This window comes from Natrix helvetica, assembly GCF_964273705.1.
Source record: "Natrix helvetica genome assembly, chromosome: 2".
NCBI lineage: Eukaryota > Metazoa > Chordata > Lepidosauria > Squamata > Natricidae > Natrix > Natrix helvetica.
In genome coordinates this window covers 102,802,346-102,826,040 of record NC_138552.1, presented here as the reverse complement: position 1 = coordinate 102,826,040, position 23,695 = coordinate 102,802,346, and the positions used below count along the sequence as shown (strand labels likewise).

The following is a 23,695-nucleotide window of genomic DNA, read 5'->3' as shown; positions in this document are numbered from 1 at the left end:
GGACAAGTAATGGGAGATCACTCCGTTACGTGGTGCTAGGGATTCGAACCACCGAACAGCTGACCTTCTGATCGACAAGCTCAGCATCTTAGCCACGGAGCCACCACGTCCCTATCTTTAATCTTTAATACTAGTCTTTAATTTTTATCTTTAATACTAGTCAGGGTTAAATAACAGTCTTGGAAACTATAGTCATAATTTTCCAGCCTCTTTTTTTTGATGAGTTAATTAAGAAAAAGATGTTTTCCAACATTATATCTGTGATAAAGTATAGCTGTGTACAATAATGTCAAGAATTTCAGGAACGAGTTACTTGTATTAAGGATCTTATTTATATGGTGCAGATGTTTTTTTAACAATTCAAAATTGTTTATGAGAATTGGCTGACTATTCATCAGCAAGATATATAAAAAAATCAATATGCAACATCTTAGATGGGCAAAACAACAGCGGGGCCAACAGATTAAACATGAATCTCCTGAATTCAGTGTCTGTCTTGTCTGCCATTTTTGTTACCTAGAATATCCCACTTTAGTATCATTTCTGAGACACTTTATATACTGTAAATATACTATAATGCTCTTGCAGGTGTACCAGAGATGCTGCATGAATGTTAATTTCCAGATGTGACCTGCATTCATTTTGAAAGAAGAGCTGGAAGAAATATACTTGTTTTTCTCAAAAAAAAAGAAAAAAAGAAAAAGAAAAACCAACCGAAACAATAAGCCATTTATTGAAAGCAGATAAGCTAATGAGAAGAAACACAATAAGTATTTACGAATATCCTAGATAGCATGTGAGATCTTCCTCTTTGCCAAAAATGGAATATTCAAGAACACCTGGATTAGTTAGATTTGGAGGAAGAGAAGGGTAAACAAGAACCAGATTGTTAGAAATAAAAACCAGAGTGCCCATCTTTAATTAAACTTTTCTTTGCCTGTGCTAGTAAATAAAAGAAGCAGAATAATTCTGTGATTATTAGAATGCAGAGCAATAGGGCGGGGAATGCCAAATTGACTTCTATTAATTTATTAATGCAGGCTTTTACACATTATATGTGAATTAGCATGGTAGGCACTTGATACACTTCACGTTTTGTTCTGTTGCATACCATGCACAGGAGGGCTATTTTGAAGATATAAACCTCTTCTCAAAGTTCAACTCAATCCAAGTGCTTATGGGCTCTTTTTCATCGAAGGCGAGGATACTTGGGTCATACCACGAGGTGCTCAATAGTTTCCTGTTCCTGAATGAGTCCAGTTCCTAGCAAGAACATCCCTACTGCTCTTCTGTTGACCTCCTCTCTCTGGGCCCAGTTTGCACAACTGGCTAGAGAAGAGGCGGCAACCACTTACATGTTGCAAGAGAGAGAGAAACAGAGACAGAGAGAGAAACAGATACCTGTCCAAGTAAAAAAAGTATGTAGATCTTAATAATGTTTGTTTCTGCCAACTGGATGTGTAGAAATAGGTTTAAGGAAACAATGCTATAAAATAATTGATTGAGATGAGTGAGGTTCATGTCTGATCTTCTGTCAGGTGCTAAATACTGGCGGAGAACTTTAAGTCCAATGACTGCTTTCCTGTCTTTTGTCCTTCAACCTCCAAGAAAATAATACCTTTATAAGCAAAATGGAATTCTGAAAAAAAAATGAATAACCTGGGAAATCACAGTCATCTTACTGACAGAATATTTGTAGCTTACGGTTGAGCTGTGAAGTCCTTGGTGACTTTCTGAGCTTTGTTGTTTTCTTGCAGTTTCATTACCAATCATTTGTTAATTAGTTATTTAGGTAATTACCTAGTTTGGTAATGAAACATCTGCAAGAAAACAACCAAGCTCAAGGACTCCACATGCAATTTCACTCTATTTTACACTGCAATGTTTTCACTTTTCTTGGAGGGAGGGGAAGGAGCCCCCTTCAAGGACATTACTAAAAACCACCCTAGATAAAATCAAATAAGAGGATCCTTGGCGCTCTCTAAATTTGCTTGTTTTCTTACATTAACCTAACTAGGTAACATCATCAGTGCTCAATCCAATCCTATCAGTGCTCAATCAGTCCAAAAATCCAATATGTTTCTTCTCAGCAGTCAGAAGTCTGACAATAGGACTCAAACAATGACAAAGCAATATTAAAGAATATTAGCTTTTTGAAACAGTCCATTGCAGACTCAAAGTAGCCCTTTGGGGTGAATATATATATTAGGTGTGTGTGTGTGTGTGTGTGTGTGTTGTATTTGTGCTGATAAATAAATAAAGGGAGACTAGTATGGATCCATTTCAAGCTATTTAGCTCTCATCAGCTAGCCATACCCTTACTGGGATTTGTTACATATTAGGCAGATTTGTTAGCCACTACCCCACAGGCTCTCCTCCTTTTATCAGCTAAGCCAGGGAAATAGGTATGTATTTGTGTTACAACCCCTGGTATGCCCAAATATGGGAGGGAGCTCACTCCTCCCTCTTTCTGTCCTTCGGCTCATCACAGAAAATATATATTTTTTATTATATATATATATTATATATATATTAAGGGATGCAGTAGCTCAGTGGCTAAGATGCTGAGCTTGTCAATCAGAAGGTCAGCAGTTCAGCGGTTCGAATCCCTAGCACCATATAATGGAGTGCGCCTTCGGCATTTAGTCATGCCGGCCACATGACCACTGAGACGTTTTTGGACAGGGCTGGCTCTTTGCCTTTGAAATGGAGCACCACCCCCTAGAGTCGGGAACAACTAGCACATATGTTCGAGGGGAACCTTTAGCTTTACCTATATATATTTTAATAGCATATTCAAGGAAGAGACTGCTGAACTCAACATTATGAAAAGTTTCAGGCTATCTCAAAAAGTCTCAATCAACACAATACTTTTTAACACACTACAATTGTTACTACTACTAATCCATTTTATGTGTAATTTGCATCTACCTAACCACCCTTATTTTCCTTCCCCTTCTCCCCTACATCACCCCAATTTAAATGGTGTGGCATACAGCTACATCAGATGAGTTTGTAGTAACACTTGTTGGTCTGAGAGGTGCTATTAGACTCATTCTGATTTCCTACACACAGAGACACACACACACACCACACCACCCCTCCTGCGTTCCACAAATATACTTTGGAGAGCTAGGGATGCTGCTAAATAGATTTAGAGGATCATGGGGACTGAAGTGAGGAAGAGCAGAGAAATTCATGTTTGCAATAATGGAATTAATTTCCTTCTTCCAAATGCAATCAGAGATTAATCTGCCTTGCAATTTGCAGTGGGATTCAGCTTGCCCCTTAATGACTGAGACCCTAACAAATTTCTGGTGCTGAGCATATTGGCTCTTAGCTGGTATTCCAAATCAACATTTAAAATAATCATGTATCCTCTATGACTTGTCTGTTCATGGGAATAGGATGTTTGTATGCTGCAGTTTGGGAAGGAGGAAAATCATCATTAAGCACACAAGTGATTCTGTAATTCTGTTCCAGAGCAGTAATTGCTTTTACTTCAGCATAAGAGATTAATTTTCCAAGAATTTTTTCTTTTTGCCATATTATTTTCTATTTGAACTTATCTGTGTTTCTGAATTACTCTTAGGCCATTTCTGAATAGGTTGGACCTCCAGTTTAATGCCAGGATGTACCAGACAGATGGAGTCATCAAAGATTTCAGATGGATTTTTGATTAAAAGTGGAATGAATAAACATAAATTGGAAATGCACCTCTAACCAGAGTTTTTGGCTTAAATGAGTATCCCTTAGAAAGATTAAGAACAGTTGAAAAACAGAGACAGAAAGTAAGGAGCAGATAGCATATGGTAATTCCACACATCCAAGAAATATAAGATCAGGGCTGGAAAAACTCCAGTAAAATGTTAGGATTATTAGTAACTGTTTACTCCCCTCTGATAGTTGTTTGGAATTTTGCAGTCTGGATAAGGTAAATTCTAACTTAGGGATTCTCAACTTTGGCAACTTCAGATGAGTGGACTTCCGCTCTGAAAATTAGATGCCCTCCAAATATTATCTTGGGTTTGTTAGCCTTAATTCTATTAGTGGTGATAAAGGACTAGCAGGGAAGAAGGTACCATCTGTGGTTGGAAACAGACTTTCAGCATGTATATAGTATGCACTACTATTGCTTCTCCTACAGCTTGGCCCAAATTATTTCAATTCCTGAACTCAAAGAGTGAGGAGGAACTACCAGCACACAGAGAGAAGCTTCTAGGAGATGACATCTTATGTAGAGAAGTTACTCATGTATATTTCAGTAGAGTTCACTTCCAAATGGTATGCACAGATGCTATTGACCTATTTGAGTTTGGAAATGAAACAGAGTTGCAGCTAGTTAGAAGTTGGATGAGAGATTGACTAGGAATCCTAGAGTTGTAATCTAGATCAGAAATTTGAAAAATCACATTTGTATATCCAGTAAAGTGTTGTTGTTTTTTCAAATCATCCTCTTGGCCTGTCAGAAAAGCTGTGCTACCTGTGTTAAATAAAATAGTAGTGTTATAGAAATTGAGACATTATCACACAGGCATAGGAATAAATGAGATGGATTTTTGTTTTGTCCAGTAGAGGAAACCTGCCATGAATTAGAATTTTGTGTCTCCTTCTGCTATAACCCTGAGAAGTCATAAAGGGCTAGATTACATATTTTAAAAAGCCATCTCTTCTGAATAAATGTCCCAAATCAATGGCTGGGTCTGCAGAAGTCTAATGTCATGGTTTTCCTTGAATTCCTCAGCTTGGACAACTCTTGAACCCTCCTTCTGGTTTGGATCTTTTCAATGCTGGTCTGCCTGATGAAGTCTACTTCTACTCTTGGCTCTTCAAGCCTTAATTCTTCCATGATCAATCCCATTGCTGCCTTTCTTCCAAGTGAATATCTGCCAGTTTCTCTCTGTGTATTTGGCCAAGTGTTGACAAGAGAAACTCCTTATTTCTTTGCAGAAGAAGCTGTCTCTTCTCCCCCTTAGCTGCAGAGATTGGGCACCTGTCAGCCCTTCAGCACAGCTCAGACTAGGAATCTGTCAGAGTTTGTTGTATAAATTCAAATCCAGAAAGCACACACAGATAACTGATTCAGCTGGATTCATTAATTTCTTTATATGCATAAGAATAGATGAATAAATCTACAATACCAACTGCTGGTTCTTCCAAGTAAACCCAAGGCAGGAGAGTTACAGGCAAACACAAGCAGTTAGCTTCATTTCAGCAGACAAACCCAGACAGATTGCTAGTTGACTTCTCAGAGCAGCAGACTGCTTAAGTTTCTGTTTCAATTCTTTGCACAGACTCAGGTCTGTTTAAGCTCCCATTGGCTGACTTAGTTGCTATGCCTATTCATTGGCTGACCTTGTTCCCATGTATCTCCCAGTCAGTGGTGGGTTCCGGATCCCATTGCAACCATACCGGTTGCAACGGGGCCCGGCATCCTCCACATGAATGCGTGCACACACGTGCAGCACGCACATGCATCCTACCTTCCAGTAATGCCTCCGTGAGCCTCCGCGATGCTCCAGACTAAATCTGGATTTTATTTAAAGCTCTTCTGTGATCCATATGCCCTTATTCCATTGGCTCCAACACTTCTGACAGGAAATACCTTATCACTTCTTTTCGTTTCTATCCTCTATTTATCTTAGCTTCCCTGAGGTTCCTATGTTTTCTGATTCTTTACAAAGCAGTCATCAGAGACCTTTGCAACTAAGTTTTATCTCTCTAACTTCTCTTAGCAAGCCAGTTCTGCCAGTTAGCATCAAGCTTTAAGTGCCTTAATTATTTATCATTTCTAACACAGCCTGCTGGCTTGTATATGAGTGCCACTGAATTCAAAGCGACATGAAAGCTTTTAAAATTGTATTGAAATCCTGCAATCTTAGGAACAATGGAGAAGCTGCTGAAGTCTGAAAGGAAGCTTGACCCATTTGAATGCTGCTGCCAACACAAGACCCTCAGTGAGTAACAAGATATGAAACACATCAAATATATCAATGTAAAAAGCTTAAGACAGATCTAGCCCCCCAAAAAATATACAGCTTGAAGTCCCAATAGCTTTCTGGAAAAGCTTCACATTTAGCTTTTTTTTTCTGGACGATAGACACTGTCAGAGACAAATGAATCATCAACTAGAGATCATTTCAGAAGTCCGGCTCCATCACTAGAAAATAATGTTTCTAGGCTTCTGCCCAACTAACCTCCTGTCTGGAATAAGCAACCAGATCCACATGTGTAAAATTCGAATTAACTAATTCATTGCAATTCTACCAAACAATACAGGGATCTCTCCAAGTTGCTTACCTTCTCGTGGAAACAGATAAGGTTCCATAGAGTTTGGGGAGTGGAAGGGGTCAGTTCTAGGGCTCTTGCAGCTGCACAGCAACTCAAGGCTAATTCCCTGCTTGATTCCTCCCTCCTTGCCTTGCTGGCTGTTTCCCAACACCTCGTAAATATGGGGGACAACCAGCTGATTTTCCTGGCATGAACAGAGGGGTTCAGATGACACTGGGAAGATACCATGCCATACATGAAGTGAAATCCAGTAACCGGATTTACTGTTTTACACTGTTAAATTATGTTTCTATAATGGATTTGGGGCCTTGAGCCAAAAACTGGAGGAAAATGTAAACAAACAATTGTATGGACATCTGTTATCTCTCAGGTACCTAGCTTGTTTCCAAATCTTTCCAAAGAGAATCCTGATTTATGTGCTAAGAACTCTCCCCTGCCTTATTGTAAAGCTATGCCATTGACATCTCACCCCCTGTGCACAAATGCTTAGATGAGTGAAAGTTGTGTCTTTTACTCTTCACTAGTAGATCTTATGCTGAACCTTAGTATCAAGCTAGAAATGGGTGATCCTTCCCCTCTTCCCTTTATTTTAGGTAGGAAGATGTCATGGAAGCTGCTATTAACCAGACAGTCTTGCCTATTGTGTACATCCTTGGAGAATGCTATATCATTTGACCATTACATTTACTTTCTGTTTTTCTTCCAAACTGTGTTAATTATACTCTCATTCTCACAATGATCCTGTGAGGTAGGTTAAGAGTCAGACATTTGCTCAAGGTCATTTCCACAGGTGAGGGGTCATTTTCATTTGCCTCAGTCCTAGTGTCAACGCCTAAAGCGTTTCCATGACTACTATCAACTTGAGAAGTGGTGGTGGGGAATGCCATACATATTTTTGGCCAGAGTAAAAGTCTCCTATTTCTGTACTGGGAGGTGAATGTGCATGTCCAGAACCTGCCATAACGTCCTGTTGGAGAATGTGATTGATGACCTCAGCCAGAGGGGAGGGGGAACAGGGGTAAAGTTCAGATGCCATTAAGTGGGATTTAGTTTCGGCTACACAGAAGTCTGTGCCAAGATGTTAGTCCTAATAAATGAATGGGTTGGTTTTTTTTTAACTTTGTCTCGGGGCTTGTAAATTAATTAAGCCAACTCTTGGAAACTTCACACCTAGTGTATCTGTTCTTTGCTGGTTTTCCTGTTATTCTCTGCTGAACTTTTCAACTCAAGCAACCTCACCGGTGGTGGGATTCAATTTTTTTTACTACCGGTTCTGTGGGTGTGGCTTGGTGGGTGTGGCTTGGTGGGCATGGCAGGGAAAGGATACTATAAAATCTCCATTCCCTCCCCACTCCAGGGGAAGGTTACTGCAAAATCCTCATTCCCTCCCGATCAGCTGGGACTTGGGAGGCAGAGAATAGGTGGGGGCAGGGCCAGTCAGAGGTGGTATTTACCGGTTCTCAAAATTTCTTCTACCGGTTATCCAGAACTGGTCAGAATCTGCTGAATACCACCTCTGAACCTCACCAATGGAGGCAAAAGCTAGTTTTCAAAGTCTTCTACTTTGATGGAAAAGGAAGTGGGGAGTATCATACCAATGCATCATTGGAGCTGCTCATCATTAAAACTGTGTAATTAAGATAATCATCTCTACTGCTAGGAAGAAAGCACATGTACCAGTATATGATTATATGTATGACAGGTAATTCATAGAAAAGTACTTACATTGTAGGTGACTTCTTTTTTCCAGGCATTTTCTGGGGGGTGGAGGAAATACATTCATGGTGGATCAATGTTCTTTTTGATATTTCTCCTGTTTACTGTCTTTTACCCTGTAGGCAAATGCCCAAGATTCCGTATTGGCTGTGCCAGGTTGAATGATATTGTGTTACACTAATATCATGGATGTTTGAAGATAAAGAAAAGTGGATTGCTTGAGAGGAGTGCAGAAATGAGAACATGGCCAGTGTTGGCAAGGGAAATTCTAGCCAGAATGCCAAAGAGGTGCCAACAGAGCTTGAAAACAACACAAATGTTCCAGGGATTTCATTCTCTGTCTCAGATGTCCTTTCCTCCCTTCTGCTCTCTGAGAGGGCAGGAGGATAGATTTCATTTGCAGCTTCACTACCCCAGCTTCATGGCAGAGGCAAGATGGCCAATTTGTTGACTCATCTCCATGTTGTTGCCAAGGCAATCCATATGGGCCTTATGCCCATGTTCCTGTTGCAAATCCTGTTCATCGGCTAATGAAGAAGATAATGAATGAGCTTATGAGAAGGGAAATTGAGCTCTTCACACCTGGTAAACAGCCCATCCCAAAACAGATGCCTAATGTAAATTAATGGAGCGTCTTTGGTGCTTAATTGTACTAAAGTAATATCACCCCAAATTACCTTAAAAAGGTCTAACATTTCTAGGAAAGAAAACAAGACCTGATACACTTCATTTCTTGTGTTTCTTTCTCTTTTGGTATGTCCTTCTCTGTTTAGAAACATTATCAAGATGACAAATTGTTTTAAAATTTCTCCCTTCCTGGAAGCATTGCAAGAAATGTGTCATGCCTCATTAACCCTAACTTAACCATGGATTCAGGTACTCAAATAGCTTCATAGACAGCCATGACACTAAAATTTGGAAAAATAAAGCATTAGAGACTCTTTTTAGAGCCAGGTACTGCCTCTTCAGGAATCCCTAGAACATTGCCAGCTACCTTTTAGAGAAGAAAGCAATGAGATACAGAATAAAATACAGAATAACAGAGTTGGAAGGCATCTTGGTGATCTTTAGTCCAACCCCCTAAGCAGGAGACCTTATACCATTTCAGACAAATGGCCATCTAATCTCTTCTTAAAAACCTTCAGTGATGGAGCATCCACAGCTTCTGGAGGCCATCCTTTCCACTGATTAATTGTTCACACTGTCAGGAAATTTCTCCTTAGTTCTAGAGCAGTGGTTCACAACCTTTATTTGGCCATGCCCCACCTAAGCATCTCTAAAATCCTCATGCCCCCCCCTCGTGACATATAATTCTCACTTTACTCAAAAAGTGAACTCTACTCATGCAGAGAAAGCATAAAAGGCCATTAACTTGGTTTAAACAAGGTTCAAATTGCCCCCATTAAAAATCAAATTGCCCCCCTGTGGGGCATGGGCCCCAGGTTGGGAACCACTGGTCTAGACTGATTCTCTCTCTGATTAGTTTCCATACATTTCTTCTTGTTCGGCCTTCAGGTGCTTTGGAGAATAGGTGGACTCTTCTCTGTGACAACCCTTAGATATTGTCAGATTGCTATCATGTCAGCTCTAGCTCTTCTCTTAGCTAGACTAGACATATTCCCATTCAGCTCCTTGATCAGTTGCTGGATAGGATCACCATTTGCTAGCACCAGGAGAGCCAGATATAGGGGAATGAAGGGGCAGTTTGAGAAATAATGTGGAGCTAACCGTGAGAATAGGGAAGGAAAGAACAATTACATACCCCCACTCCCTCTCTCCATCCCTCCCTCCCTCTCTCTGTGTCTCAGTGGTGGGTTCCAGATCCTGTTCCAACCAGTGCAGTTGGAACAGGCCTGGTGGCGTCCATATGCGTAGTGCGCACATGCGTCTTAGCGCCTCCTAGGGCCTCCGCGACGCTCCAGCTGCTCAGCAGAGCATCACGCAGGTGCTGTATGCACCATGAGCCATGCATTTGCATGGAAGCACCAAAGACTTAAAAGACAGGTAAGGAGCTTGGGCAGGCGGGTGGGCCCTCCGGAGCACTGAACGGTATCCGGTGCTCTGGGGAGGCTCTAGTGGACACGTACCGGGGCGTACCACTGGAAACCCACCACTGGTTTGTGTGTGTGTGTTTGTGTGTGTGTGTGTTTGACAAAGCCTTCAGAAAGAGGAGAATGTGAGAAGGAAACTCAAAATTACTCTGCCTTGATTTTCTTTAGTATGAAATAGGGCAGAGAGAAATGTGTACATATTTGAACAGACTTTTGTAATTCTGTTATTTTTTCATAGTATAAAGTCTGTCTGGAATCCGTACCTTGCCTGTTTCTTGACTTGTCCTTCCCTTAAGGGCTGACACAGATATTTCTCTTAATTGTTATTTTGGCCAGGGCCCAACCAAGTGAGGAAGAACCAGCATGAGAGGACTCTGTCGGGAGTTGCCAGATGCTGTCTCCCCACCTTCAATAGAAATCATGGCCTTTTTGGTAGAAAAGAGTTTCTTTGCCCTTCGTTGGATATTGAGTTCCAAAGGCCAGTTGGAATAGAATGGATTGTTGAGAAACAATGAGAAATGAAACTTGACAGAGATCTCTTATTTTTAAGCCAATAAAGATAGCAGTCCGAAGCTCATCGAAGGGATCACAAACATGAACAAAATGAAGGAGAGAGAGAGAGAGAGACAGAGACAGAGACAGAGACAGAGAGACAGAGACAGAGAGACAGAGAGAGACAGAGAGACAGAGACAGAGAGACAGACAGAGACAGAGACCAAATTTTACATCTGGTCTAAAAATATCTCCACCTAACTTTCAATTTTGTTCCAGAGGCTGGGAAACATGCATATAGGCATTTCAAGCAAGAACAAGTAGAGGCCTCTGAAATCCCCTCTCTCTGTTTTGTCCTCAAAACAACCACAGGCAAATATTCAGGATAAAATTCATTATGTACAGTCAATAATTATTCCTTTTGCTTCGTCTCCTTTTTCTTCAGCATAATTATGGTTCATCTCCATCACCTTTTCTTGGATGGATTAATTATGGAAACAAACAGCAGCTGGGGATTCAGTGACCCTCAATGCATGATATCTTTTCTGCCTGGGATGTTTTTATAAAGATGTCCATTGGATTTATGATAGCCTAAAAATAACATTACAGGGAGATTGGTGTGAGGTAAAGCAAGACTGGAATTGAGGCTCTGCTAAGACAGTGGCACCTCATAGCTTGCTTGCTTTTCTGTCTTGTTATTGTCACCTGTTTATTCCTCTGATCTGTCCCTAAGTTCCAGAAATGAATATTAATGCTAGATGGAGTCAGGGAGGAGCCCGGAGAGGACTTCCTCAATGGCCTTTTAAAACCTGTCTCCAGCTCTCATTGACAAAAGCTATTTACTGCAATACATCCCCGCCAACATCTCCAGGGACCTAACCCGCACAACCAAAAGTATATATGACATTTAGGTCCCATATATGGGAACAAACTAAAGTATCAATCAAAGATGATTAGGGGCCTTGAGGCTAAAACATAAGAAGATTGGTTGCAGGATTTGGACATGTCTAATCTAGTGAAAAGAAGATCTAGGGCAGAGGTGGTATTCAGCAGGTTCCAACCAGTTCTGGAAGAACCGGTAGCAGAAATTTTGAGTAGTTCGGAGAACCGGTAAATACCGCCTCTGACTGGCTCCGCTCCCATCTATTCTCTGCCTCCAGAATCCCAGCTGATTGGGAGAAAATGGCGATTTTGCAGTAACCTCCCTCTGAAGTGGGGTGGGAATGGAGATTAAAGTATCCTTCCTCTGCCATGCCCACAAAGCCATGCCCACCAAGCCACACTCACAGAACCGGTAGCAATCCCACCACTGGTCTAGGGGTGACATGAGATCAGTGCTCCAATATTTGAGGGGCTGCCACAGAGAAGAGGGGGGGAGTCAACCTATTCTCCAAAGCACCTGAAGGCAAGGCAAGAAACAATGGATGGAAACTAATCAAGAAAAGAAGCAACTTGGAATCATGCAGAAATTTCTTATCATTGAGGACAATTAACCAGTGGAAGAGCTTGCCTTCAGAGGTTGTGGGTGTTTCATTACTGGAAACTCTTAGAAAGAGACTAGACCCACTTGTCTGGAATGGTGTAGGTTTCCTGCTTGAGGAGGGGAAACTGGAAGATCTCTGAGCTCCCTTCCAATTCTGTTATTTTATAATATATAAATACAGACATTCCTCTTTTTCCTCCTTATATTTGGATGTGTGTCCTCCTGAACTCAATTGAATTTACTTCCACTTAACCAGGCATAACACTGGGCTATCAGTTGCAGAGTGATAGGGAATGGCTTTGAATAATGAGAGTCATTGTTGTGTTTAATTTCAAGCTCCACATAAGCTGTGATGAGTTAGTTCAAACTACTGCTACTACTACTGGATGGGGGAAACGGTCTAATCGCCATTGAGTCCTCTTAATACACATTAAAAAAAGGCTTCTTAAAAATAATTGTCTAACATTACTTGTGGTCTTCTCATGTCTCTAGTCTTGGATCCTGATAAATGCCCAGCCTCCTTTCCTGCTGGAGTCACCCAAGTTAGTGGAAAATTAATAAGAAATCAACAAGGGCATTGAGGGGGGAAGACCCATAATATAGTTTGCAAAGAGAAAAATGCACAAATGGATGCACCTGTCAAACTACCTGCAAGGTGAAAGGTAGCCATCAAATAGAGGGAACAACGCTGGAATCAACATATACCTGATCCTGTTTGAGCAGTTGCCAATATTGTATAATGAGTCTGTTGAAAGTTACTGTCTTGCGGAATGAGGAATCCCGCAAGACAATAACTTTCAACAGACTCAGTATACAAATGAGGAATGATCTGGTTTTCTTTTGACTGAATGAGGAGTTTTCCCTCCATAAATTTTCCCTGGGGAAGGAGCAGTGAACTATTTTTAAGCAGAAGAAAGGTTTCCGGGTTCAAAACTTACATGGAGGATCTCTATTCTGTCCATGGAATTATGTTCCTCTTTATTAACTCGATTGTTTGTAGGGTGAGGGCTACTCAATGCTTAAAAACCTGCAAGAAATGCAACATAAGCCTTCAGCTTCAGTGTAGTTATAGTATATTTTTATTGATGTTAGTTTTTTTTAAGTACAATTAACATTTGTAAAGCAGTTTCAACTCTTTGGAGTGTTTCTTGGGGCCATGCTAAATGCAGTCTCTCCCTCCCTCCCTCCCTCTCCCTCTCTTTCTCTCTCTCTCTTTCTCCCTCCCTCCCTCCCTCCCTCTCCCCCACCCCCAACTTTTAGGGCGAGAGAGGTCTGAATTAGGTTACATTAGGGCCATAATGGAAATATTTGAGCTTCGGGTTGATTTTTGACTCTACCCATAGTGACTGCATTCCAAAACTGGATCCTATTGCCTCACATACCTACTATTTCACTGGAAAGAAAGTTTCCACATTCAAGAGATGAAATGCAACATATCCTGTACTTTAGCCTGGCCAATGTAATAACCGTATCATTTTGTGGATGAAGAAGGATAGTTGAGTTTTAGAGAAAGTAACCCAATAGATATTGGAGCATGGTTAGGCTACTGGTATAGTGTTCTTTTGATTGAGTAATATTATATGTGCAGTTGGTCACCTGATGTCCTCCATGGGTTTTGGACTTCAGCTCTAATCAACCCCAATCAGCCTGATTAATTAGGAGAACTTGTGGAAACAAGTGGGTAGCAATCCACCCCTTATTGGTTGATTTTTATAAAACAGGGGAAGTTGACCTTCTCATAAGAAGTGATGGAAACAACTATTAAGGTTATTTCTTTCCATCCAAGATCTGCATGAACAGATCATATAATCTCATGATAGTATTAGAATAAAATCTCACTAATTTTAGGGGAAATAATTAAAGTTATTGCAATCATAATGCTGATTGCTAAACTTTGAAGCAACTGGCCTTTAATCAAGTGGTTGCATGAATTAATTACTATGAAAAGTATCTAGGAGTTTCTTTGGGCCTTGCTGGGTGAATATTCTTCCTTTGAAAGGTATAGTTTGTTTATCTGCTGATTTATGGAGATGAATTATTGGTAGCGCTGCTAATCACTTCGACTTAATTTAATAGCTATATTTTCTTTTAAAAAAATAAGCCATCAAAGGAACATCTGCACTTTACATATTCAAACCAGGAGGATTGCTGAAAAGTGTTGTTCTGAAATAATCCTTTAATCGGTTTGAAATCCCACGTAATTTCTTTTCAGGTTTTCCAATTATTCTCATTGTATGTTTTGCTGGCCGAAAGAATGTACCCCTAACCAACTGTCCTTTTGTATGTGTATATTGAGTTTCATCATGATTTCCGTACAGTGGTTTAATTAGAATGCAAAGCCAACAAAATAAGGTGTAGGGACCATTCAGGCAAAGCAATTACTTTTGGATCCAACAGACAAATAATTTCATAGAAGATGATCTGACCTCTCTAAGTCATTTTGCTTGTGAAGAGTATCCTTAATGCTGCATAATTGAAATGACACCTCATCACCGCAGGATATTTTCAGGACTGAGAGTCTGTACATAAGAATCAAAGCTGAAGGCAGGGGATTTGATAGATTTTTGTTTTGTGTTTTTTTAAAAGCCAAAACTCTTTATTCTGGGATTTTAAAATGAGGTGCAAGCATTTTATTATTTAGCAACTATCGGCATTCCATTTTCATGATAGCGTTCCATAGATTGGAATGTAACCCTGGCTGGGAGAAGATGATCATAGGGTTGCACACATTTATTACAAAAAGTTGGCACTTACTTGCAGCTCAGATTCACAGGTTGTCGTGGAGGTGAAAGAATCAGATCCTGTAACTGCTTCTGGCATCCACATACGGTTTTTGGTGAAGAAAGATACCATGGGCAGGTGCCAATTAGAGCCTTTCCCAAATTGGGAAAAGCCTGGACTGGTTCCTGGAACAATTCATTCATTCCATACTCACTGCCCTGGTGGTGCAGTGGTTAGAATGTGGTATTGCAGGATAACTCTGCCCGCTGTCAGGAGTTCAATCCTGATGAGGCTCAAGGTTGACTTCCATCCTTCTGAGGTCAATAAAATGAGGACCCAGATTGTGCTGACATTATAAAGCACTCAGAGAGGTCTATAAAGCACTATGGAGTGGTACAGATAGCCATTGACTTACAACAGTTTATTTAGTGACTGTCCAAAGTTACCACAGCACGGAAAGAAGTAACTTATAATCATTTTTCACAGTTTATTTGTGACCATTGCTGTGCCCCAAAATCATGTGAACCCCTTTTGCAACCTTTGGACAAGCAAAGTGAATGGGAAAGCCAAATTCACTTAACAACTGGATTGCTCACCTATCAACTGAAGTGATTCACTTAACAACTGGGGCAAGAAGAGTTGTAAAATGGGGCACAATTCACTTAACAAATGTCTCGCTTATGTGTATGATTGCATAGTCTCTAAATACATTATAGCTAGTCCTTGACTTACAACTATACACTTAGTGACTGTTCAACATTACACAGCACTTATTATTGTTGGAGCATCTCCCAGGTCACATGATGAGCAACTGATTCATACTTATGGTGGTGGTTGTGTCCCAAGATCATGTGATCCCCTTTTGTGACTTCTGAAAAGCAAAGTCAATGGGGAAGCAGGATTCACTTAACAACCATGGTGAGCAAAGTTGTAAAATGGGGCAAAAAAACCTCCCTTACAACTATCTTGCTTAACAACAAAAACGTTGGGCTCAATTATGGGTTGTAAATTGAGGACTCCTGCTACCATGGGCTTTAAACATGAATGCTTCATTTTTAATGGTTATGCGGCAAAGCAGGAGAATCTAAGGGATTAGCTGGTTTATAATGTTTCTTTGCTCTAGGAGAAATTAGCCCTTCTTTCCTCAGCTCTATCATTCACCACCTGGCCTGGCATTTAAAACTACTATTTGATTTAAAGGCTGTGTGCAGCATTGGCCAGAATGGATTCTGGCATGATGTCATTTGCCCTAAAGCAAATGTTGACATTCAGCTGATATCCTCTATGATTATGACAGAATAACCAAATTGGAAGGGACTTTGGAGGTCTTCTAGTCCAACCCCCTGCTCAAGAGCCTATACCAGTGGTCACCAACTGGTGGTCCATGGACCACTGGTGGTCTGTGAGAAGATTTTGGTGGTCCACAGAAAAATTATTTGCCTTTTTTATATTGCACTAAATCAGGGGTCCTCAAACTACTGCCCCTGGGGCGGATATGTGCAATGAACGTTTGTGTTGCTGCAGAGAGTCTCCCCTTTCAGGGTCTTTTTGTGTGGGTCAGAGGAGGGTAGAAATTCCAACTTTGGGTCTGCTTCACCCTCCAGTGAAGACTGGATGGAAGTACCGCTGGTGGTGAAGAGCTGGAGGGCCTTGTTCCAGTGGGACTGGATCATGGTCTGGAATTGGCTGACCATCTCAGCCCGCTAAGCCTCCAGGCTCCATTACCTGGCCTTGCACTCCCACAGGTCTTCCCTCTGCTTGGAAAGTCTATGTTCGTAGTCCCCAGTGAGGTGCTTCTACTGAGCCTCCTTCTGGGTCAGATCCAATTTGAACTCAGCCAGCTGTTTTGCCAACTCTTTCTCATGGTGGCTGCTTAGCTCCAACAACTGCTTCCTGTTGGGGCCCTAAGGAGCCCTGGTGGGGAGTCGAAGAGTGGCTGGCAGGGGAGGGCCGAGTAGAGGTCGGTGAGGCGCCCCTCAACATGAGTGACATCAAGTTGGCCACACCCACGAAGTCACATGATCACCTAGCCACACCCATCCAGTCATTAGGCAGATCATATTAGTGGTCCACGGGATTTAAAATTATGAGTTTAATGGTCCCTGAGGTCTGAAAGGTTGATGAACCCTGCCCTATACCTTTTCAGACAAATAACTGTTGAATCTCTTCTTAAAAATCTCGAGTGATGGAGTACCCATCACTTCTGAAAGCAAGCTGTTCCACCTTACAAATTGTTCTGTCAGGAAATTTCTCCCTATTTCTAGGTTAGCTCTCTCCTTGATTGGTTTTCATCCATTGTTTAAAGCTTCTGTTGTTTTTTCTCCCCTTTCTGTAGTATGGCATTAAGAAGAAGGAGGAAAGAGAAGCAGAGGCCCAAGCCGCTCTGGAAGCAAATGCAGAAGGCAGCCTGACACGTCCCAAGAAGGCCATCCCGCCGGGCTGTGGGGATGAGGACGACGAGGAAGAGGAAAGCATCCTAGATACCGTTATTAAATACCTGCCAGGTCCACTCCAGGATATGTTTAAGAAGTAAACTGCAACAGACTGCCAGACTGTCCATGGACAGTAAAGCAATGGATTTCTCATTGACCAATGGGGAATTTAGACTTACCACCACCTCTCACGCCCCTTCCCTTCCCATGCTCTGCTCCAATCCCAGCCATTCCCTTAAGCCCCACTCTCCCTTCCATTCCTGATTTTGTACATCCTCACTTCTAGACGATGCCTCCAAAGGGATGGAAAAGATTAATGAGCTGCAGTCTACACAACTTTTTATCCTTATTATTATTATTCTAAAGCCATAGTTTTACATGTGTTTTTAAATGAAAGGACAGGTGTTTTTCTTATACAGAGAAAGGGAGAGGGGCACATTTGGTTTGCCTCTTCCAGAAAGAAGAAAGCTTCAGCCAAAGCGAGCTACAGGTAGCTTCTCCCTGCCCAGGAAAAAGTCTAAGAAGGAATTAGGCTGTCCCCAACACCACAGCGTAGGAGAAAGAAATAACAGAGTGGAAGGTAGTCGTTTTTTTAGTCTTGACAGTCTCTGAAAAAAAACCATCCATGTTTCAGTACAATTAGTCCTCGTTTAGTGACCGCCTTGTTTGGCGACCATTCACATTTACCACGGTGACAAAAAAAGGTAGCTTTGCAATCCATCCTCGCATTTACGATCTTTGCAAGTTTGTAAAGGAAAAGAAAGCTGAAGGAAGATTGTAAGCATAATTGCAATCATGTAACGACCGCTTTGCTTTACGACAACAGAATTGCCGGTCCCAATTGTGGTGGCTAACGAGGACTAGCTGTAATTTCTATGATGCCTATGAAAACATTTGACTGTGTATGTTCCTTTCCCTCTCCCTTTTTCTTTTCTTTTTGATTCTCCTCCCACCTTGTAATTTTGTTTGCCCTCATCACATACCGGTACCTTAAGACATAAGAAACATCCTTTTGTTGTTGTTGTTGTTGCTGTTTTACTCTGTCACTTCCTCTTACACACAATCCACATGTTATGTTTTGATTCCTGATTGTCCGGGATCATTCATGTGATTTCTCAGTGATGCTTTATCCTCAGTCTCCATTTATTTCTTTTTTACCCCCACCTATTGTCACTGGGGAGGGGGGGCAAAACTATTGATCATTGTCCCAATTAATATATCTTTTCTAATCACTATATAAGGTTAAGCTCAGAAAACTGAAGTAGAAGTAGAAGCCAGAACCAGACGGGAAGGGAAAGAGAAGGCAGAGCAGCAGAACATCTGGCAAGGGGGTGGTTGTAACTTCAACAAGAAAAATGGAATATTCTCCAAAATACAGCTCCAATGATGAAATATTCATCTCCATCAAGTAACCTTTTTAATCACAACATGGGTGACTATTCAGCTCTAAATGAGAGAAATTTATCTTCTAAATGAGAGAAATTAGTAGCTTATACATTAATTGTAAAGTATACACATTTTATGGAAGAGAGTAGTCAGAAATATGTTTTACTCCAAGTGCATATGGGATAGAGAGGCCCACCTGTACTTTTTCAATAAGGATCAAAGCTATCAAACTCACTTTGGCAACTCACTTTTATTGTGAGAGTAGCCATAACGAAGAGTTAGTACAAATGAATGCCTTTTAAGTTTAAAAGCTGTTTTCACATCCTATAACTTGTTTTCCCCTTCTAGCATAATCCTGGGGGGACCATGAAGAGCCAGGTTCAACTCTGAAAGTCAGCAACATCCTTAGGAAGGGATCCAACCAGTCAGTGTGTGGGAAGTAACATTGTGCTGACCCTACTTCAAGCCCTGTACCTGGTCCTGGGTTGTGACATCAGGCAGACATCTAGCAGGAGGCCCCTTTTGCAGTTTTGATGAAAGCGGGAGTTGTGGTCACCCCATACTAAAAGGACAGTTACATAATCCCAGGGAGGATTCATCTGGTTTAAGATGTCATAGACAGATAGTGTGTCCGAATTTCTACAGGTTCCAAATATATTTTGATATCAAATACAAAACACCACAAAGCTAGGGTTACCAGATATCTGAACTGATGGAAGGGGGACACTAACAAATGGAAAGGAGGACAAATGAGAGGAAAGGAGGACAGATCAATTTTTATTTTCTTGACATCTACAACAAAAATCAGTGCAGTGATAAACTGCAAAAAAAAGGACTTCCCTTATGTGTATATAAAATCACCTTTCCAGGCATTATAAATACCCTTTCTTCCAATCACAGAAATGGGCTACAGCCCATCAGCAGGCAAAAATATTCAGCAAGTAACTGATTAAAGTCTTGTCAATTTCAGGCAGCAGCACAAGCCTGGCAGGGACTTAATCAACTAAGGTCATAAAACTGTGCTGGTTAACTTGTTAGAACTTATTAGATAAACTGTTATGAACAGGTATGAAGCTCAAATTCTTTAGCCATCTAATGAGACAAGAGGACTTAATGGAAAGGACCCAGATGTTGAGAAAGATAAGGTGACAGCAGATGATGAGATGGTTAGACAGTATCATTGATGCATTGAATATGAATTTGGGCAAACTCCAGGAGACATAGGAGAACAGAGGGCCTGGCGTGCTATGGTCCATGGAGTCTCTCTATTTTTTTTTTAACAACAGTCAATCGGGGTGTTAGCTACTAAAGTGAGCTATGAGACGCATAGCTCCTTAGAGGTGTTAAAAGTTTCTTCACTGAAGTTTGAACTAATCCTAAAAAAAAAAAAAATCAAAGTCCTTTAACAATTTAAAGCCTGAGATCAATTTGTAGGCCAATATTCCATGTCACAAAGAAACCAACATATTCCAGATAAATACATATTATTAGTTATACTATTATTGCACATGTACAGCACATAAATTTCCATCCAGAGAGAATAAAAGGAACTAAATGACAACAATGGTTCATACTGATTCAGAGTCCAATTTGCATTGGCCTATGTCAGTTATCTTTTACATACTTAGGCTGCCCATAATAATAAAAAAATCCCTGTTTTATGTCTGATTGCCACTTACCGAAACTAAGCGCACTGAAGCCTGGTTCAAAATCAGGGAATGGCTATAGTTTAGTAGCTCAGCAATATTATATGTATTTTTATTTTATTTTTTTACAATCCCAAATTCAGTTCCTGACTTTTTAATTAAGAATATTTGTCAATACTGTTTGGTGCTATCTCATGATCATCTGGATGTTTGTAGCTCAGTTTTGGAAAAACTGCAAAAGATTGCTCTACATTGTGTCTGTTCTCTCATGTCCTGGCATCAACTTAAACTGTCATCAATCCTGCCCATGATCAGAGCTATCAGTATTAGCTCTTTGAAGTTGGCCTGATCAGAAAACGAGTCTAGAGTTTGAGTAGAATATTATCAACTGAAATAGACTTTTGTTTCTCAAGTTGAGCAACTTTAAGGTGTGTGAACTTCAAATGCAGCTGGAGAATTCTGGGAATTGAAGTCGATACATCATAAAGAGGCTGAGGTTGAGAATCACTAAGTTATCATAAAAGTGTCTTAGAATCCTGACTATGTTTTTCCTCCCCCCCCCCTCTTATATCCTAGGAATCAGGGAGGATTCAGCCTAATACTTTCTCTATTTTTGCACTGGTTGTTGTAATAGACTCTGAATAGTATCCTTAAGGTTTTCTTGGTGTGTCCCTATACCCTATAGAGCCGAGGTTGCACAGCAGTTAGAGTGCAGTACTGCAGGCTACTTCAGCTGACTGGTAGCTGCAATTCGGCAGTTCAAATCTCACCAGGCTCAAGGTTGACCCAGCCTTCCATCCTTCTGAGGTGGGTAAAATGAGGACACAGATTGTTGGGGGCAATAGGCTAACTCTGTAAACCGTTTAGAGAGGGCTGTAAAAGCACTATGAAGCGGTGTATAAGTCTAAATGCCATTGCTATGCCTAGCCTACACCCAGTGGGAAAAGACAGTTGTGTTCACTTTAGAATGGGAATCAGAGCAGGGCCCCATGATCTACAGCATCACGTGATAGTATCACTTTTTGTATGACTACAGCCTATAGAGGGAAGATAGATGTGGAAATGACTATAATGTAGAAAAAAATGTATTTTTACATTTAGGAAAAAAAAATCCTTTCCATATACTGTATGTTTCTTTTTAACCACCCCCCCCCCCAAAAAAATAAGCAAAAAAAAGGCCAACATGTCTGGGAATCTCTTGGTGTCCCGAAGTGAAATATTTTGTTTGGGGGAGCATTCAAATAATTTCCTGCCCCCCTGTTAGCCAAAGTAACATTAGGAGGACCCAGATTGTTGAGGGCAATATGCTGTCTCTGTAAACCGCTTAGAGAGGGCTATAAAGCACTGTGAAGCGGGATATAAGTCTAAGTGCTATTGCTACATTGCATAATGGGCTACGTATGGCAATAAACTTAGTAAATAATACATCTTATTAATTGGTTTTAAAGAAAGTGTGAATGCTCAGAACATCTTTTTAGTCTTCCTGATCTCTATAATAAAGCTTAGTGGGAAATCATCCCAGCAAGTTTTGTCAGGAAATAATGTGCTTAAATGATGCAGCCATTTTGAAACTTTTTATTTTAAATTATAAAGATGTTTATGACTGAGATTACAAGGTTGAGCACAGCATTTCTAAAAGAGGAAAGGAAAAAGATCGTTGTGCTGTTTTCTTTTAATGTGCAATCTTGGCAACCCCTCTTGTGAAAAGAGAAGTCAGTTTCCAAGACAGGAATTATTTGAGCAGAATTCCCTTGACAGGGTTTTTTTCCAAATCCTTCATATGTGTTGACATTACAACTCATGGAATTCTGAAGTAAGAATTGCTTGCAGCCCCACTTAGTCGTAGTTCTATCACATTGGGATTGTACCCGGTTAGGCAAAGAAAAATGGAGGTTTTAAACCTTGTTCATGTTCTGTTCAAAATCAGACTTTGAGCACTTGATTCATTTTTATTTCTTATTAATTATCTGATTTCCATTTCTAACAATAACAATATTTCCCTCATTTGCCAATGTCTTGGTCAGAGGAAATAAATATTCCATGTAAATATTTCCTCAGTCACTTACTATAAGAGTTTTCTAACTTTTTCAGGCTATGCTGCTTAAACAAAAGCTAACTTTCAAAGCTGTTAAACTATTAGTTACTTTTAAAAAATCTAGAAATCCTGATCAAGCAACAAAGCTCTGGTGATGGAAAATTGGTGGCATTCTATTTTTTAAATTTTTATTTTGACTTTAGCTTTAGAAACTGTTACATTCTCATAGAACTCCAGAACACAGTTCGAAAAACCCTTACTTATAACATTTTCCATTACAAGTTTTATAAGGTTGTTTATAGAAACCATGACAAAAACACTTTTTTAAAGTGCAGTGTTATTGACAGGAACACAAGCATATACAACACAACTACCATGATAGAAAACAACATTCTAGGCTTATGAATCTTAAGGTCAACAATGACAATTCCTTACCAGCTTTTCAAAGCAATTGGGACCCGCATAATTTTTATTCCTACAGAGTACCTCTTCAAAGGGTCATTGAAACTATTCAACCCTTTGGTCCTAGCATCCTCATTCTATCAGAAGGAAAGGCTCAATAGATGCCTTTATGACAATAAGGTGACCTTCCCAAAATCATGCAGGCATCTCTTAATTTCAATAGATTCTTAATATACTCAGAGGGGGGATTATCAAGTGACAGGTGCATTGCTTCATGCTTCTCAGTTTAGCCAGCAACTTCAGCAAAATTCAGCATCTTTTCCTATCTTTTCCAGGCTGGTATAAAGCAGTTACCTAACTTTATTTCCTCCTCCTTCCTTCTCAGAATTTAGTTGAAGGCTCAGGCTGCTGAAGTTCTATCTTTAGTATGAATGCAAGAAAGCATTTTTTCATGCACTGTTTAAATTGATTTGAGTGAATCTTAGAAAATGAAATTTTGCAAAGATGGAAAAAAGAGTTTCTGATTAGCTTTCTGGTATCCTCTTCTTACCCAGAACTATAGTTCTCAAAGAATTACTTTTAAATCCATTTAAATTTGTGAGTGAGCATGTGCCCATATACATATACATACATACATACATACATACATACATACATACATACATACATACATATGCATATGCATATGCATATGCATCTACATGCATGCATGCATGCATGCATACATGCATACATACATACATACATACATGCATACATACATACATACATACATTTATATATATAAATCCAGGCATTTAGAAATCCTGGACAGACATTGATGTCTAGTCTAAGCCTATCCCTTTCCCTTTCCCTTTCCCTTTCCCTTTCCCTTTCCCTCTCCCTCTCCCTCTCCCTCTCCCTCTCCCTCTCCCTCTCCCTCTCTCTCTCTCTCTCTCTCTCTCTCTCTCTCTCTCACACACACACACACACACACACACAATTTAGCCATGTTGATGAGGATGATATAAAGCAGGGGTCTCCAACCTTGGCGACTTTGA

The 23,695-nt window shown here is 40.4% G+C and overlaps 1 protein-coding gene across 1 annotated transcript in view; it reads left to right on the top strand.

Annotated features, from left to right (window-relative positions):
- Nucleotides 1-23,341, top strand: part of CPLX1 (complexin 1) — a 185,507-nt gene extending 162,166 nt beyond the window's left edge. The window contains exon 4 of the mRNA XM_081943295.1: nt 17,090-23,341. Within this exon, the coding sequence (XP_081799421.1) occupies nt 17,090-17,287 (198 nt within the window). The 3' untranslated portion in view covers nt 17,288-23,341. The remainder of the gene's footprint in view (nt 1-17,089) is intronic.
- Nucleotides 23,342-23,695: the final 354 nt, after the last annotated feature.